Source organism: Heteronotia binoei, chromosome 8 (genome assembly GCF_032191835.1).
Source record: "Heteronotia binoei isolate CCM8104 ecotype False Entrance Well chromosome 8, APGP_CSIRO_Hbin_v1, whole genome shotgun sequence".
Taxonomy (NCBI): Eukaryota; Metazoa; Chordata; class Lepidosauria; order Squamata; family Gekkonidae; genus Heteronotia; species Heteronotia binoei.
The window spans coordinates 2725241-2742390 of NC_083230.1; the positions used below are offsets into that span (position 1 = coordinate 2725241).

General features: G+C 42.9%; 1 protein-coding gene across 1 annotated transcript in view; it reads left to right on the plus strand.

The window, feature by feature from the left end:
• Positions 1-17150, plus strand: part of SEMA3C (semaphorin 3C) — a 381732-nt gene that overhangs the window by 151046 nt on the left and 213536 nt on the right. The window contains exons 3-4 of the mRNA XM_060244661.1: positions 789-949; positions 16325-16387. Of these exons, the coding sequence (XP_060100644.1) occupies positions 789-949; positions 16325-16387 (224 nt within the window). The remainder of the gene's footprint in view (positions 1-788; positions 950-16324; positions 16388-17150) is intronic.

Sequence of the window (17150 nt, forward strand, 5' to 3'; positions counted from 1 at the left end):
GGTAAAGTGTAAATGACTGGGGAAGGCAATGGCAAACCGCCCCATAAAAAAGTCTGCAATGAAAACATTGTGAAAGCAATATCACCCCAAAGTTGGAAATGACTGGCGCTTGCACAGGGGATTACCTTTACTATAGCATTGAACTGCAACTGCCTAATCCTAGTGGAGTTAGAAAATTTGAATTGAGATCCTCAGAAATTTTTAATATTTTTAAACTGGAACCATTTTTTCCATCTATATATATTGGTCTACTTTTTAAAGTCAAGCAATATTTAAACAAAGCAAATTTAATAATTAAAGAGTTTTTAAAAAATCAATTTAGATAATAAGGAGATGTTTCTTTATGACATCATAATTGCCAAACTAAATAGGCCCAAATTGATTCTGGCTAATTCATACCTTATTAATATCAGATGAAATATATTTTTGCATATCCTGGCCTGTCATGATATGTGATGTGCTCATTGCTTAGTTTAATATATGATGTGCTTTAAAAAGTACAGCTGTAAATAATAATTTCTATTAAAACAACAATGGGCTTTAGATGAATGGATAAAGCTACTTCAGCTGTTTTACAAGCATGGATGGTTTCTTACCTGTAAGTAAGTTCACTGCACTCAGATTACGACAAGAGCATTAATTCATTCTTATTTTAGTTGATGGTAGTCTCACTAAATATATGCAGTTTTATTAGCTCTGTGCATCTTTTATTGAGACACAGTTATACAAGAAAGTAAAACCAATGAATGCATTATCTAAGCAGTGGTTTGTCTTTTTTTTTTTTGCAGAGCTGCAGGGAACCAAGACTTCTCAGTTCTATGCTCTCTCCCACCAGCCCTTAGACTACAGGATATTAATGATGGATGAAGATCAGGACCGAATCTATGTGGGCAGCAAAGATCACATTTTCTCTTTGAATATCAATAATATAAGCCAGGAACCTCTCAGTGTAAGTTCATAAAGAGCTTTAGGAATCTAGTATCATTTAACTTTATGATTTTAGCTTAAGAAATGGAGGGGGAAACAGCAGGGCTTTTTTTCTGGGGGATGGCACAGAACAGAGTTCCAAAATCTTTCAGTGGAAACAAAATTCTCAAAAAATGTTTAAAAGATCATGAGCCCCCCTTTCCCCTTTCACTTCCCTCTTCAGAGTTCTGACACCTCTTTTTGCAGGGAAAAAAAGCCCTGCAAAATAGCATGGCTGTTTCTTCATGGACTTTTTCTCTGTCTTGCTTCCAAACTGGAATCCTCCCCCACCCAACCCCACATTGATGTGAGATTGTCACACAACCAGTCACCTTCTGGGTTTTCCTCAGCTTTGCTGCGATCTTCTGCTATGCTCTTCCTGGAAAGGTTGCTGTGGGCAGGAAAGTGTAGATTTTTGAACCTTCCTACCCACATTAATGTTATTTCCCTTTGGTATCCTTTTCTGCCCTCCATCCCTCCTCCTTCCCTGAATCACTATCAGGCTCTTCTCAGGTCCTTTTTTAAAATTGCCAATTGCTATATCAACATAGTGATACTTTTAAAAAGATGGCAAAATGCCCGCTGGCAGTGGAGGGTTGGGAGCAGACAGGGCAGGAACAAGGGGGTGGTGAAAAAAGCACAGAACGTATCTCTCAGAGGACTCTCTGCTGATACTACAAATGCAATAGTAAAAAACACAACCAAAAGGTTTTAGTGACCAATTAACTAAGTTATAATATAATTAACAATGAGAAAAACATAGACAGCAAGTATCAAAATTCTTGAAAGAAGTCGTCCTGACGTACAGGAAGTCGACTTGACCAGTCCTGCTTCAGTTATTCTTCTGGCACGGGGTGCTCCATAATACACGGATGATAAAGACGTGATAGTTCAGTGTCAATTACATTGAACCTTTACTCACGTTCCCGAAAACTGCAGGAAAATATTTATCCAATCTCAAAGGGACCAAAAAGTCTTCAACTAGATTCTAATCAGGAACTATGCTAAAAAAATGGCTCAAGTTAATATGGATTACCTGGATTTTTTAGACTTAGCTATGGAGCTTCAATTTATGAGCAGTATGACAATTTATGAGCAGATAAGACACTTAGCCAGAAAATTGCCAGACAATTGCAACTTAATACTTGAGGGGAAATCTGCTATAAAGTATTGATATTTTGTTGTTAATTGCTGGACCCTTCCCACAAATTCCATTATTCTCAGCTCTCTCCCATACAAACCCTATCTCTGCCAAAGACAGAGACTCCAGTAGAAGGCAGATGATATTCCTCTTTCCTAGGGTTGCCAAGTCCAATTCAAGAAAAATCTGGGGACTTTGGGGGCGGAGCCAAGAGACTTTGGGGGTGAAGCCAGGAGACATTGGGGGTGGAGTCAGGAACAAGGGTGTGACAAGCATAATTGAACTCCAAGGAAGTTCTGGCCATCACATTTAAAGGGACAGCACACCTTTTAAAATGCCCCTATCCTTAATTATTTCCATAGGAAATAATTATTTATTTAAATAATTAATTATTTCCATAGGAAATAATTAAGGATAGGGGCACCATCTTTTGGGGCTCATAGAATTGGACCCTCTGGTCCAATCATTTTGAAACTTGGGGGGTATTTTGGGGAGAGGCACTAGATGCTACACTAAAAATTTGGTGCCTCTACCTCAAAAAATAGCCCCCCAGAGCGCACAATACCCATGGATCAATTCCCTATTATTCCCTATGGGAACCATTTTCCATAGGGAATAATAGAGTGCCCAGTAGACATTTCCCTCCCCCCCATGCTTTCTAAAGTGGGGGAGGGCCTCCAAACCAGGGAATCCCCTGCCCCTCCCTCTCTCTCACACACAAATACTTACTAGATCTTCTTCCTGTAGAACTCTACTTGCTGTGAAAATGAAAGCAAAAGAAAGGGAGAGGCCGTTCTCCATGGAAACTATTACTGACCCTTTTCAATGAAGCCCTTCCTATTTCCTGCGCAGCCTTAAAGGCACACATTTTACAAACGGATCAGGAGCTCTACAACTACATGATGCCTACACGCATGTTCTCCCTCCCCCCCCCCCGCTTCCGGATTTTTGGAGAGCGAGGGAGGAGGCTGCAAAATCAGGGGTCCCCCGCCGGGGGGGGGGGGGTTGGGAAGCCTACTCTTTCCCCACTCTTTTGACCCTGAATGCTGCTATAGCAGCATTTAAGATGGCAACAAAATGTAGTTGTTTCCCTTAGGTTCCTGACATGCTAGGGAAATTACATTTTTCAAGATTCATAGTGCCCATTTAAGGCAGAAGAGGATGAGGGCTTCTTTACACATCATGGAGGGAACACTATTTGGATCATTGAGAAAAACCATGTCTCCATTTTTTATTTCCCCAGTGGTCCAAATAGCACTCTCCTCCCAAATAGTTTCACTCGGGAAAATGAAGCAAGAGGAAAGACACAGGGACACATGAAGCTGCCTTATACTGAATCAGACCATTGTTAAGCCAAAGTCAGTATTATCTACTCAGTATTATCTGCTCAGGCTGGTAACAGCTCTCCAGGGTCTCAGGTCGAGGTCTTTCACATCACCTGCTTCCTGATCCTTTTAACTGTAGATGCTAGGGACTGAACCTGGTCCTTCTGCATCCCATTCAGATGCTCTAGCTATGACCCCTCTCCCAAATACTGAAGATAATACAATTGTTATCTGAATCAGGTACCACTTCTGCAGTTCTCATCTGGCCATAGGAAATTATTCTGGGTAGGGACTCCAACCTAACTGGAGTACTGTGTAATGCCAAAGAAGCATCTCATTCCTTCCTTGTAGTACCACCTGAGCAACACCAGGGCACAAAAGACAACACAACAGCAGCCATATACGTTGGCAGGAAAGGGAGAGAAATCCAAACTGGAGCAGTATTTGGAAATTTATAATGTTTGCTTTGTACTGAAGATGAGCACTAAGAGTTACTAAGGTTCACATTTCAAATGAGGGAACTGCAAAATTTGGTGGCATCACAAATAGCATTGTCAATATGAAAACGTGGTTTCCAATAATATATTAAGGGGAAACTGATGAGTGTGAGACCTCCCTTAATACAGGGATATAGCTTGGAGTACTACATTTTAATACGAGAAGTGCATGGAAACAACATATGGAAATGGCTTACAGTAGGGAAAATTTGCTGACATGGTGCTGTATGTTAGCAGTTATGTGATCTTTATTTGGTTTAGCAGTTTTTAAAATGTGATTTTTTATATTGTATATTTGTTTTGTAATCCACCTCAGAAACTGTGTTCTAAGAGTCTTCATGGGATTTCACTTTTTAAAGCAAATAAACAAAGACTGAGAATGTGAGATAATTCCCTGGTTCAAATTTCATGTTAGCTGTGATCTTGCTAAATTTTCAGAAACCTACAGCTTGGTTCCTAAACAGAGGTACACGCTTTTAAGTAGGGTTGCTAGGGATTTGGGAGGTATTCTGGGGGTGGGTGGGGATGTTGCATGGGGGACACTCTGGTTTTTGAACAGTTAAATTGGGCTTTAAATCTCAGTTTGCCCAAAAACCAGAGCATCCCCCACATGATGTCTCCTGATGCGATGACATCACTTTCCAGGCAGTTAAAGGAAAAAACTCAATATTATTCTGGAAACTAGTCTCTGATCCATCATGTAGGTCAACAAATAAATTTAATAACCCCCTTTTGCCAGATGCTTGGTTACATCATTATAAGATGGTATATGGGGAAACAATTACAAGCCCACTTAATTTGGATATCATCCATAACTTACCAACTTGGCCTCCAGTGGGGTGTACAGAAGTAAAGCAGCTCATTGATACTTTGAAGCCAGGGAAAGCCCCAGGCATTGACCTAATTCCACCAGAGCTATTTAAAATGAATGCAGAATTGTGGACCCCAGTTTTGGCAGCTTTGTTTTACAAATTGATCAATCAGGGAAAAGGCCTGGGGAGCACCTTTCGTCATCCCCATATATAAAAAAGGTAACAAAGAAGATCCAAACAACTAAAGGCCGATCAGCCTGTTAAGCGTAACAAGCAAGCTATATGCTAGACACCTACTGTGGAAATTTAGAGAATGGCTTGAGAATGATTTTTGCCTAAGTGAGGAACAGGTTGGCTTCAGAGAAGGTTGTGCCTTATTAAACCACTGCATGCTGTTGGACCACTTGATTGTAAAATATTCCTCAAACTCAAGTGTGTCACTATATGCTGCATTTCTAGACATGAAGTCAGCCTTTGACTCTATCTGTAGGATAGATCCTTTGGGATAAATTAAGAACCACCAACATTATTTCTTATTCAGGCCCTTTATGATCAAACAACCATCCAGGTTAAATATTCCCATCAAGGCCATTTCTACCAACAAAGGGGTTAAGCAAGGATGCCTCCTGGCCCCCTACTTATTTCACTTCTATATCAATGATTTGCCATCGCATATAAACCAGAATGCCACCCACCGAAGCTAGGTAACAAACATATAGGGGTGCTCCTTTATGCTAATTGGGTAACCCCAATGCCCTACCTATACCGCTTAACAAATAATGAATATAGAAGAACGTTTACTATTATGAGGTGGGACATTCTCCTTTCAGCGGTGGTGGAGGGGAGACACAAAAAGGTGACATTCCAAGAATGATTATGTCCCTGCTGCAATGATGGTATCGAATCTCTAGTCCATGTCATATTTGACTGTGAGGCTTATAATGATCATCGAGAGGTACTTCCATTTTCCACAGCCAGACCTTTTACCAGTAGCCAAAAATTGCAATTCCTTAAGAATCTTCTTAGCGATAGGAACCCTGAGATTACATACAAATTAGCAAAATTTGGCTGGCTTGCCACAAGAATAAGGAAAACTCTAATGATTCAGTTAGGAAATGGCTAAACACCTTTGCCAATCTGTTGGCTGTAACTGCCATGTTTTGTTATATTTGTAGTTTTATAACAGTATTTTATGCCTTTTATGTATGATTTTATGGTCAATCAGTTTTAAATATGTATGATTTTACTACTTTAAATGCTGGCTTCGGTAGTGAATAAACAATTCCTTTATTAAGGGAAGAAACAAAGAGGTCTAGACAGGGTTTTTCGTTTATCCTTGGTTTTAACACTAATTTTACATCTTCAGTGTCAGTGTCTTAAAGTCTGTATTCGTATTTTATGTATATTTTAGATGGTATCATATATTAGTATTGTATAATAATTATTGTATATTTATATCACCTTTTATTAGTTATGAATTGGACTTTTATGAATTGTTTGCTAGTCTATGACCGTTATAAATTCATTCATTCATTCTCCCAGGCGACATCATCACATCAGGGACGTTGCACAGTCATGTCCTTTTTAGGGGACCCAGCAAACCTACTTTTAAGACATATGAAATCAATGCCTTTGAACTGCTGGTGTGCCTCAAGCTAGAAATTATGGCATATTTCTGGCAGCTACAAGGATGTCACTGCAATTTTTTTAAGTGTGTTGAAAATGCAGCAAGGGCCCAATGTAGTGCTTCTCCCCACATACACACCTTTTCAAGTGTCAAAAAATGCCACAGAGCACTTTAAAATGACTAAAATGGCAGCAGTGTCTTTATGGCAGCTTCTTGGATGCTGTCTAGGGTTGCCAAGTCCAAATCAAAAAATATCTGGGGACTTTGGGGGTGGAGCCAGGAGACTTTGGGGGTGGAGCCAAGATCAAGGCTGTGACAAGCATAATTGAACTCCAAAGGGAGTTCTGGCCACCACATTTAAAGGGACAACACACCTTTTCAATGCCTTCCTTCCATAGGAAATAATTGTCAGACCGGGAACTTCAAAGTGAACGGACCATAGTTTGTAGCAGCTTAATCCATTTTATTTGAGAACTAGTTGTCTGTAGCGAAGATGAATTGGAATTGATACATTTCAAAGCGTTACATGCCATTTTAACTTCTAACATCAAAAGTAAACAATAAAGTCATTCTCACACATTTGGGAGGCAATAGATGGTTCTCATGCTCCCTTATCTCTTTCCCAAGGAAAGGCCCCTGCTGGTTACCTTGAGGCGTATAGCTATCTTCAAAGCCCGTCTGCATTTGTTAGAGCTATGTGAGGAATTTCCCATGGGAGCTGTTTATTGTTGCAACAGTGTTTGAAATACAAGCTTCTAAGCAAAAGGGTTAGTAGAGCCATTCAAGATGGAGTTAGTTAGGGCAAGGGAACATGAACAGTACATAGAATTTTTAAACTAGTAAGTTACAAGGTCTGACATAAATGAAGGATAGGGGCACCTTCTTTTGGGGGTCATAGACTTAGACCCCCTGGTCCAATCTTTTTGAAACTTGGGGGGTATTTTGGGGAGAGGCACTAGATGTTATACTGAAAATTTGGTGCCTCTACCCCAAAAAACAGCCCCCCAGAGCCCCAGATACCCGCAGATCAATTCTCCATGATTTTCTATGGGAATAAATCTCCCTAGGAAATAACAGAGTTCCCAGCAGACATTTCCCTCCTTCCCCCCCCCTTGCTTTCTGATGCCCCTGAAGCGGGGGGAAGGCCTCCAAACCGGGGGATCCCCTGCCCCCACCTGGGGATTGGCAACCCTAATGCTGTCACATCTAGTTTGGCCCACAGACTTACTTCTGCTTCTTTGACAGAACATTTAAATAATTTGTGTCCTTTACTTTGGGGCTGTAAAGATCTCAGAGATCATGTATGTGAACTCCATTGCTCAAAAACATAATACACATAGTAAACTACTTTTTGAGGTGTCATTTTTAAGTTCATGCATTGCATGGCAAATAGATAGACTACTTTCATCAGGTTATCTGCTGTCCTGAAGTAGTCTTTTCTTTTTGGTTTACAACAGCTTTCCAAAAATGTATACTGCTAGAGAGGAGCCTTTATAGTCTTCTGAATCTGAGTGCTCTCTGGATAAGAATTCTTCTGAGGATGATACGTTTGCATAGAAGTTAGCTAAACTTTCATGACTCATTTCAAATGGTAGCCCGGCAGAACATATTTTCTTAGCAGACATTTTGGAATTCAACAAGAAAATCTTTGACAACACCCTTCTTTATAAGGCATTTTGTACTTCACACTATTGACTTCAGTTATTTTTTAAAAATGGTCTATACTTATGTAGGGTTTGGGGGTTTTTTTAAGAAAACAAGCCTCTTTTAAAAGCCCCTCTGAATATTGTGATTTGCCTACAGCCCCATTCACTATAATGCCAAAGGTGCCAGAGGATGTAATGCCAATGTGGCTGTAATGCTAGAGGATGTAATGCCAATGTGGAAAATCCCTGGAAGGGGATTAGGGACTGGTGTGGTCAAGTGACCTTATGGCTTCAAGCCGGTTCCATAATCATATATGGTTTCAGGATTACTTCCTCCTAGTCAGGGGTCATTTTGTAGAAAAATAGGTGGTGGAGCTCATCCAGAGATTGTTATGCAGCTGCACACACTATCCAATGGACAAGGAAGTGGAACTCTAAGGAGGAGGAGGTGGAACTCTCCGAAAGGTTCCAGAGCTGTGCTCCTGTGAGCTCCCGCTGAATCCAAGGCCTGCTCCTAGTCATTCACAGCTCCAGATACAGACATTAGCCCCAAGTGTCAGGCTCTGTTCATCCATGATGTTACTAAATGCTGTTACTAATCATATTCAATGCTGTATAGAAATGCCTACTAACATAGAAGCCAGGGTAGCAAGGAGGGTAGAAAACAGCTTCCCAGGAATATCAAAGGTTGCCAAGGTCTCTTTGAAGTACACAGTATGTGCCAGATTCTCACCTCCTCTCTGGAGGCCCCAAGGACGTTGCCTCTGGGAAATGTAACCACCAACTGAAGAGATAAAGGCGGGGGGGGGGGGAACCGTTGGGAAAAGTCTCACATGCAAAGTAACATTTTGTTTTGGGAATTAGGAGGTAGAAACAATTGCTTTGATGTAGAAGGTTAAATGCCAATAGTTCGAGCTGATCTCCATCAGTTCCAATACCTGCCATGCTGAAGTAACTCTGAAGTATCCAATAAATGCAACTTTGTTTCAAAATACCATGTCTGCTTACTTGTGAGCTTCAATGAACCTACGCCTGACACCAAGCCCCATAACTTTGCACGATAGCCAGAAGTTACTACCTTTGGAGGCTGACTTAATAGGCTGAAGAGTATAAAAGAGGAAAAGGAATAGGATTGCCACATCCCACCTTTTCTCCAGCAAGAGAATTTGGAGGGTGTTTCAGGAGGGGGCAGGCTGTCTTCCATGTGATGATGTCATGAAGAGTGACATCATTGAATTGGGGATTCAGCACCACATGCACCCCTTGCTTTTCCCAAACCATTTGAAGGAAGACCAATAAAACAAAAACCACTTGCCTCTCCATATTTCTAGATAAAACATTCTTGCTTTACAAAGTAAAAATCTGACTTAGATGGATCACTTGTGTTTTTTTACATACACCCCACCCCAAAACCTGCATCAGCTCAGTGTCCTTTATCTTCAACTTTACCATTAAAAAAATCACATCATGCCCTCTCTCTCTCTCTCTCTCTCTTTCATTAGACCAAATGAGCAAAGAAACAACTTAGTAGATCATCATCATCAATAACAACAACCACTAATTTCCCCCTTTTCCTTACCTGACAGCACAGCAAAGGGCCTTCCTGAGCAGCAAAGCATAGCAAATCAAAGCCATACTCAATGACATAGCTTTCCTTTGTTTTTCCTTACTACAATCGGAAACTTCAGTTGCCACTAGAATGTTGTAAGGTTCCTCCTGGCCACAGGCAAGGGATGGGGGGCGGGGGACTTATGAGGAGAAAGAAAAAGGCTTAGGCCTCATTGCCGGCATTGTACTGGAAGTGATGTCAATCATGCCAGCAATGGCTGTGTGACGCTCTGGTATTTGGGCAAAAACTCTATGGTAAAACTGGCTTCTATCATAGAGTTTTTGGTCAAATACCAGAGCATTGCTGTTGTCATTGGCATGATGATGCCTGCTGATTGGGGGTAGGGCCTGTTGGCCAGCTGATTGATGGCTGGGGGTAGGGCCTGGTGGTGGTGAAATCTGGCAATCTGGAGTGTCTGGCAATCTTACAATGTTGACTGGAGTAGGCCATGAATGGGAACCATATCACTCCACTCTTGGCCCATTAATACCGGCTCTCAGGATTTTTTTTTTATTTTTCAGGCAAAATTCAAGGTTCTGGTGTTGGCCTTTAAACTTCTATATGGTCTAGGACCAACATACCTGCAGGACTACCCACATCCTTATGAACCCACTTGACCATTACAGTTATCTTTAGGCCCCCCTGTCTTTTGACATAAGGTGTGTGTGGCAACCCAGGAGAGGGCCTTCTCAGTTATGGCACCAAAACTTTAGAATTCTCACCCCAGGGAAATTCATCTCTCCCCTTTTGCTGACATTTTCTGCAAACAGATAAAGCCTTTTTTGTTCCTCAAGTGACCCCTCCCTCTTTTTGAAATGTTTTAATACTCACAGCTAAATACTTAGGGACTACTAAGGTAGTTTTCTGATTCTCATTTCCAAGGAAAAACTGCATTTTTTGAGATGATAAATTCATATAACCTATTAAGAGGAGGATAAATACCTTTCTTCAGACCAGATTTCATACTCCAATAAAATATGTTCTATGGATTCAAGCTGACCAGATTCACAGTTACAAACTCTGTCCAAACATGCTATGCCTGTGAATTGAGCTTCTGGTATGACTGAGAGAAAATAATTTTACTGGGTGAGCATAAATGCTCTTCTATGAGGGACTCAGTCTTTTAAGTAGCTTGGAATAGCACAAAAGAAGGGAACTCCATTCTTATGTGGCATTTGGTTGGTCCTAATAATAGGTATTTGGTATTCTGCAGATGCCCTGTGGCTGCAATCTGATTACACCAAAAATGTGTATGTAGGGGAATAGACCCCTTGTCTTTTCTCCAGGAGGAAGAGACATATATCTGGGAGGGTATGCTATACAGTGCTGTTGGGTGCCTTCTTTCTTAAATATTGACTCCAGGCAGCAAGAGCCAGGTGTTACCCATGGCCAGAGCCAAGCTGGTCTCTGGCAAAACTTTAACTACTCTTAGGGTTGCCAAGTCCAATTCCAGAAATATCTGAGGACTTTGGGGGTGGAGACAGGAGACTTTGGGGGTGGAGCCAGGAGACACTGGGGTGGAGCTAGGAGCAAGGGTGTGACAAGCCTAATTGAACTCCAAAGGGAGTTCTGGCCATTACATCTAAAGGGACAGCACACCTTTTTAAATGTCTTCATTCCCTCCACCCTCCCCTTCTCTGATTTTACCTCAGAGGCGGAGCAGAGAAGAGGCGGCAGCAGCGCAGCAGCGTCGCCCGCTCCGCCTCTGAGGTAAAATCAGAGAAGCCGAGGGACGCTGCGGCCGCCCTTGCCGCCCGGGCCCCGCCGAGAGAAGCGCGTGCTTCCCAACCCCTCCCTTCCCCAAACTGGCCAACTTCAAAGCTCGGTTGCCAACCGCACGTGAGGACCGGCACCTCTGCTTCAACCCCCCCCCCCAAGTTGCGCGGCTTGGGAGGGACACCCCACTGTGAGGAAACCCCGAAAATGCGCCCAGGATCACCCAACCTTGCGCCCTGGGCGCAGCCGCGCATCCTTTCCCCGGGGGATTCTCGCTGCACCTGAACCAGGGTTCTCTCGAAGCTGAGTTAGTGCGAGCTAGCTCATTGTTTCTTAGCCACCAGCTCATGCCTTTTGGTCTCCACTCAGGGAAAAAACTGCCCCAGAGCAAAGTAATGGATGCAGGAGCTCACAATTTTATTGCAAGTAGAATGTTTGCTCACACGACTCCACGGCTTAGACTGACCGCTGCCCTGAACTCCTCAGAACCCTCAAGACCACCAAAGCCTCCCCCCCGCCTCTATCTGCCCTGCTTCTAAAACTTGCAGCTGCGGCGAGCTGTCCGCCCCATGCCCTCGCCTGGCCCCACCCAAGGCAGCCGGCCGCTCCACGGCCGGGGGGGGCACACCAAGCAGGCTCTCCCTGGATGAGCTGTGCGCCCAGCGCCATGCCCGAAGAAGGACTCTTACCTGCACCATCTCCTCTGCGGGCAGGCGCTCTCCTCCCCCGCCTCCTCTGGCTCTGGGCGGCGGCTTGAGTTCCCCGGGGCAGGCGAAGAATGCGGCCTCTCGGGCCCCCAGAACTGGCTTGAGCTGGGGTCCTCGGAGAAGAGGCGACAGCCATGCAGCGGCGTCGCCTGCTTCGAGATGGGGCGGCTCGCCACGCACGCTCCTTGGCGCCATTTCCCCCCCTCCCGCTTCCGTTTTTTTGGGGGAGCGGGGGAAGAGGCTGGAAATCCTGGGGTCCCCCACCAGGGCGGGAGGGTTGGGAAGCCTAACTACTCTCCATCTGCTGCTTGACTCCTTCCTGGTCCTGCTCCACTTCAACTGGTGCCTGGAACATGATAAAAGTCCTGGTGTATTATTTGCTGTGCTAGATATTAGATGTATGCGTGCTGACCGGGAGGGGTGGGGGGGTGTCTGAAACCTGCTCTGCTCTCCCTCTACCTCAAGCCACTGTCCTTTGCAATGTAACATATGTATGATCTTTATATAAGTTGGATGATGTTAAACATGCCCATGACTGCACTGCTTCTGCACTGCTAGTGGCTCTAAGGGCTAAACCTGAACACACACAAAGCTGCCTTATACTGAATCAGACCATCAATCCATCAAAACCTGCCCAGTGTGCATGAAGCAGTGGTGCCACACGTGGCTTCCTCTCCCTCCAACATGCACCATTGCCTATGTGGAGAACAAAGAGCAAAAGGGAGTCCAGCTTGCAGGGCCAAGCCAGTTACTAGCTCCTGTCACACACACACACCTTCAGCTTTCCTGGGGTCCAGGACAGCTGTAACTTTTTTGCTCTACTTTACATGGAGACAAACAATCAGGGGTTTGCAAGTAATGCAAAAGTTGAGGGGAAAGTGGTATAAGGTGGGGGATTGGAAGAAGTAGCCTCACATGAAGGGCTAGGTTTTGGAGGAGTATCCTGGAAGTGAATAACAGGAGGGGCGTATTTGGTGAAGTAATCAGAAGTGACACTGTGTGTCATCACTTGACCTCTGACCAGGAAATAACATAACAGACTATGACATTAAAAGATGACATCATATCCTTGTTAAGCACTGCCGTATCCCAAATCTCCAGTTACTTCCTGAATCAGGCCTGGCAACCCTGAAAAGGTGGAATGTACATTTTATAAAAGAGCCCCGTGGTGCAGAGTGGTAAAGCTGCAGTACTGCAGTCGGAGCCCTCTGCTCATGACCTGAGTTCGATCCCAGCAAAAGCTGGTTCAGGTAGCCAGCTCCAGGTCGACACAGCCTTCTGTCCTTCCGAGGTCAGTAAAATGAGTACCCAGCTTGCTGGGGGGAAAGTGTAAAAGATTGGGGAAGGCAATGGCAAATCACCCCGTAAAAAGTCTGCCATGAAAACGTTGTGAAAGCAACATCACCCCAGAGTCGAAAACGACTAGTGCTTGCACAAGGGACTACCTTTACCTTTTTTAATTAAAAAAAATAGACAGCAGGTTCTGCTAGGCTTGTGAATGTCTGATTAGTCAATACATTCCATAAGAATCTATTGACCAAGCCTGTCAATATTTCTTTATTTTAATATACCTCACTTGCTTTCTCTATCTTTATGTTAGGTAGGCATGGGTTTTGGCCCAAAAAGGTTCCTGTTGGAAAGAAATCCTCTGGCTTGAATGTAGGGAGGAACTTGGCTGAGGTCGACAAGGACAAGCAGGCGGGAAGGCTATGATTGCTAATGGAGGGAGCTGACAGCCTGTGAGCACCCTGCACTGGTAGTAAGTTCAATACGTTTTTAGTTTTACATTCCTGGAAAGGAAGTAAGCAGCAAGGTGGGGCACTGCCTGGTGGGGCACTGCTTCTTCCTTTAATGGAGCAGCTGCCCCTACTTGATTGGTTCAATATGAATTTATAAAAATGCACCCATATCTTAATTCCATGGCAGGTTTGATAGTAGATGCATATTTAATTTATTTATATATTTGATTTTTAACCCACCCTCCCCACAAGTGGGCTCATATAAAATATATTTTAGATATTTTTCTGTGTCCCTCAGCTTTGTGCATCTGAGGCAAGTGAGGCACTTGTTGCAGTTCTGCTTCTCAAAAAGTGCAGTTTTATGCCACCATTCCTCTGAGGAGCTCAGAGAAGCATACATGCTTCTGCTAGGCTTGTGAGTCTCCAGGTCCTAGCAGAGGATCCTCCAGTTTTGCAGGCTGTACCCCGTTGCCTATCAGCTGGCTGGTGGGGGGAAGCCCTGCCCCAACAGCCACCATACGCTTTTCCACCTCAGAAAGCTCAGAAGAAGCTTGGAAACTCCTTGTGTTTTGGAAGGTGTGTGTGCCTTTAAATCTCAGCTAGAGGAAGCTATATGGGGCGGGGCTATCAGTCAGAGAGACATGGATGTTCCTGGTAAGTCTGTGAAACTGTGAGAAAGGAAGGAGCCCAGTTCCTTCATTTGTTTTACATTCATTTCAAAAGTCATTTACATAGTAAAGTAGATATCAAAGAGTGAACTAGAACCTTTCGTTTCCCAGTGTTAGTCTGAAGAACTTGGTTGAATTACAGCAGATGGTTACATTCAACAACTCTTGTTAAATAAATTGCCCCAGTGAGATCACAAAAGTGTGGGCTTGCAAAACTGTATTTATTTTTATCTGCTTTGTGTATGTGTGTGTGTTCAGTTTCATTTACTAAAAGTGCAGCTGCTGGGGAACAAGGAAATGACTGTATTGAGGGGAACTGCACTGCTGTATTTTTATTTATTTTAGGGAATGGGAAAGTCTTCTGGCTCCACCCCCAAAGTCCCCAGGTATTTTCTGAGGTGGACCTGGCAACCCTAGCTTCTGCACTCCTCGCTTTATCCTTATAACATCACTCCAATGTAGGTTCATCTGAGAAAGAGAATAACTAGTCCAAGGTCAGCCATCTAAGCTTCTTGGCAGAGTGGGAGTTTGAACAAGGGTCTTTCAGGTTCTAGTTTGATGCTATAACCATTGCACCAGATAAGGTCTCAACATTGGGAGAGCATGTGAACTTATGATACCATCTGGAAATGCTTAATCCAAGCTACAATAAGATTAATGAATGTCAGGTCCACCCTTTTCCAATATTTTTCTGCATAATAGCTACGGCTTGTAGCAGCCTGCTACAAATTAAGATGTCAAATGCAGCCCTTAACTCTTGAGTGCTTCTTTCTGGAATGTTCTCATATAAGAACAGTTTGCATTTTAATTATATATTTAAGGCACAGGTAACTGCAGCAGAAAATCAGCCAGGCAGCCTTTATTGGCACATCAAATGAGTAAAAAGGTAAAGGTGGTCCCCTGTGCAAGCACCAGTCATTACTGACTCGGGGGTGACGTCGCATCACAACGTTTTCATGGCAGACTTTTTACAGGGTGGTTTGCCATTGCCTTCCCCAGTCATCTACACTTTTCCACCAGCAAGCTGAGTACTCATTTTACCGACCTCAGAAGGACGGAAGTCTGAGTCAACCTTGAGCTGGCTACCTGAACCCAGCTTTTGCCGGGATTGAACTCCAGTTGTGAGCAGAGCTTGGACTGCAGTACTGCAGTTTACCACTCTGCAGCACTGGGCTCCTTATCAAATGAGTAGGTTAAAACAAAATACAGAAGTATTGAAAAATGAATATTAGATTACAGTTTTAAAAAGTTATATCAACAGATCATTTCTACAATTTATCATGACACAGCTTAATGACACATTGCAGAAAAATTGCCACCTTCTCAGTTGCACCAGGAGAGAAGTCATTCAAAAGACAAAGGACATTAAAGGAATCAGAAAGTCCCCTCATGTTTGCCAAGATACTGCTTAGAGGTTTAAAACTAATATCTGCATAAAAGGGGCAATAAAACAAAAATGTGAAATTGTTTCAATGTTAGCTGTATTACAGGGACAATATGTGGCCAAATGTGCTACCTTTTGGAATCTTCCATGTAAAATTGCCGATGGCATGACATTAAATCCAGCCAAAGAACAAGTTCTGTGTTATTGTGGTATTTGCAGAGAATGGAGATATGAAACTACAAACAGAAATTAGCCTAAACGGTGGTGGGGGGGGGGTGAGAGCTGTCAAGCTCCTGCAGGGAGTTTTTAAAAAATATTGCCTCAACAAAATAGCTCAGCAAAAATATTGACCTTGTGAATTTTTCAGTCAGAAACCCTGAAAGTAATGTGGTAGCAGGAACAAGGTGAGAATGAAGACTTTTTCTATGAATGTGCATTTAATATTATGTAATCCACTGGAATTTGTTTTTCCCCTTCTTCTGAACAGATTTTCTGGCCAGCATCTTTAAGCAGAGTTGAGGAGTGCAAAATGGCTGGCAAGGATCCTGCTGTAAGTATTTTTAATCCAATTATTTCAATTAAATATCTGGCTACAAGAATTGGAACACCTTGGTGCAGACAAAAACAATGCAGGAGAGGTGTGTTTTCCTTTAATACTCAGCAAAGCAAATGGCATAGTGAGTTTGTGATGCGAACTCATTATTTCTGCAGCTCTGGCAATGGATGTCTGGAAAAATAAGTGCTTTGCTCATTTTTCAGAACCTGATTTCTTCCTTAAGCCATGTGTATTTTTTGCTTACCTCATCACCAGTGATGGCTATCACAAGTAAAGTCTGCTCTGAATATCTCCCAGAGAATTTAATGCAGACTGCTGAGCTAATGCTAATGTAAGTGCCTGGATGGATTCCCAGACAGTATATATGGCCCTTTGTATGAGGGGAAAAAAAACCCTGCTCATTCCAACACCATTTACTTCTAATCATAAAGGCTGTTTTATTGGTTTATAAACCAATGTTTTGACCAGATGCCTGAAAAAGAGCAGAACTTCCTAAAAGCAGGTAAATGTGGCACAGCTATTATTCACAGTTTTGTTTTCTTTTGGTTTTTAAAAACAGAATCCAACAAAAGAGACATCTGTTGAGCCATTTGCTTAAACCTCCAGTCCTACATCAAACAAGCAAACCATTAATTTAATTATAATCATGTTAATAATTTGTTCATCACTGTGAGCATTTCTTGGAAAGACAAGAAATTGCACAAGTAGTGAGAATTGTTAACAAACTCTTTCAGTGTATCAGCCGAGGGTTCAGCTT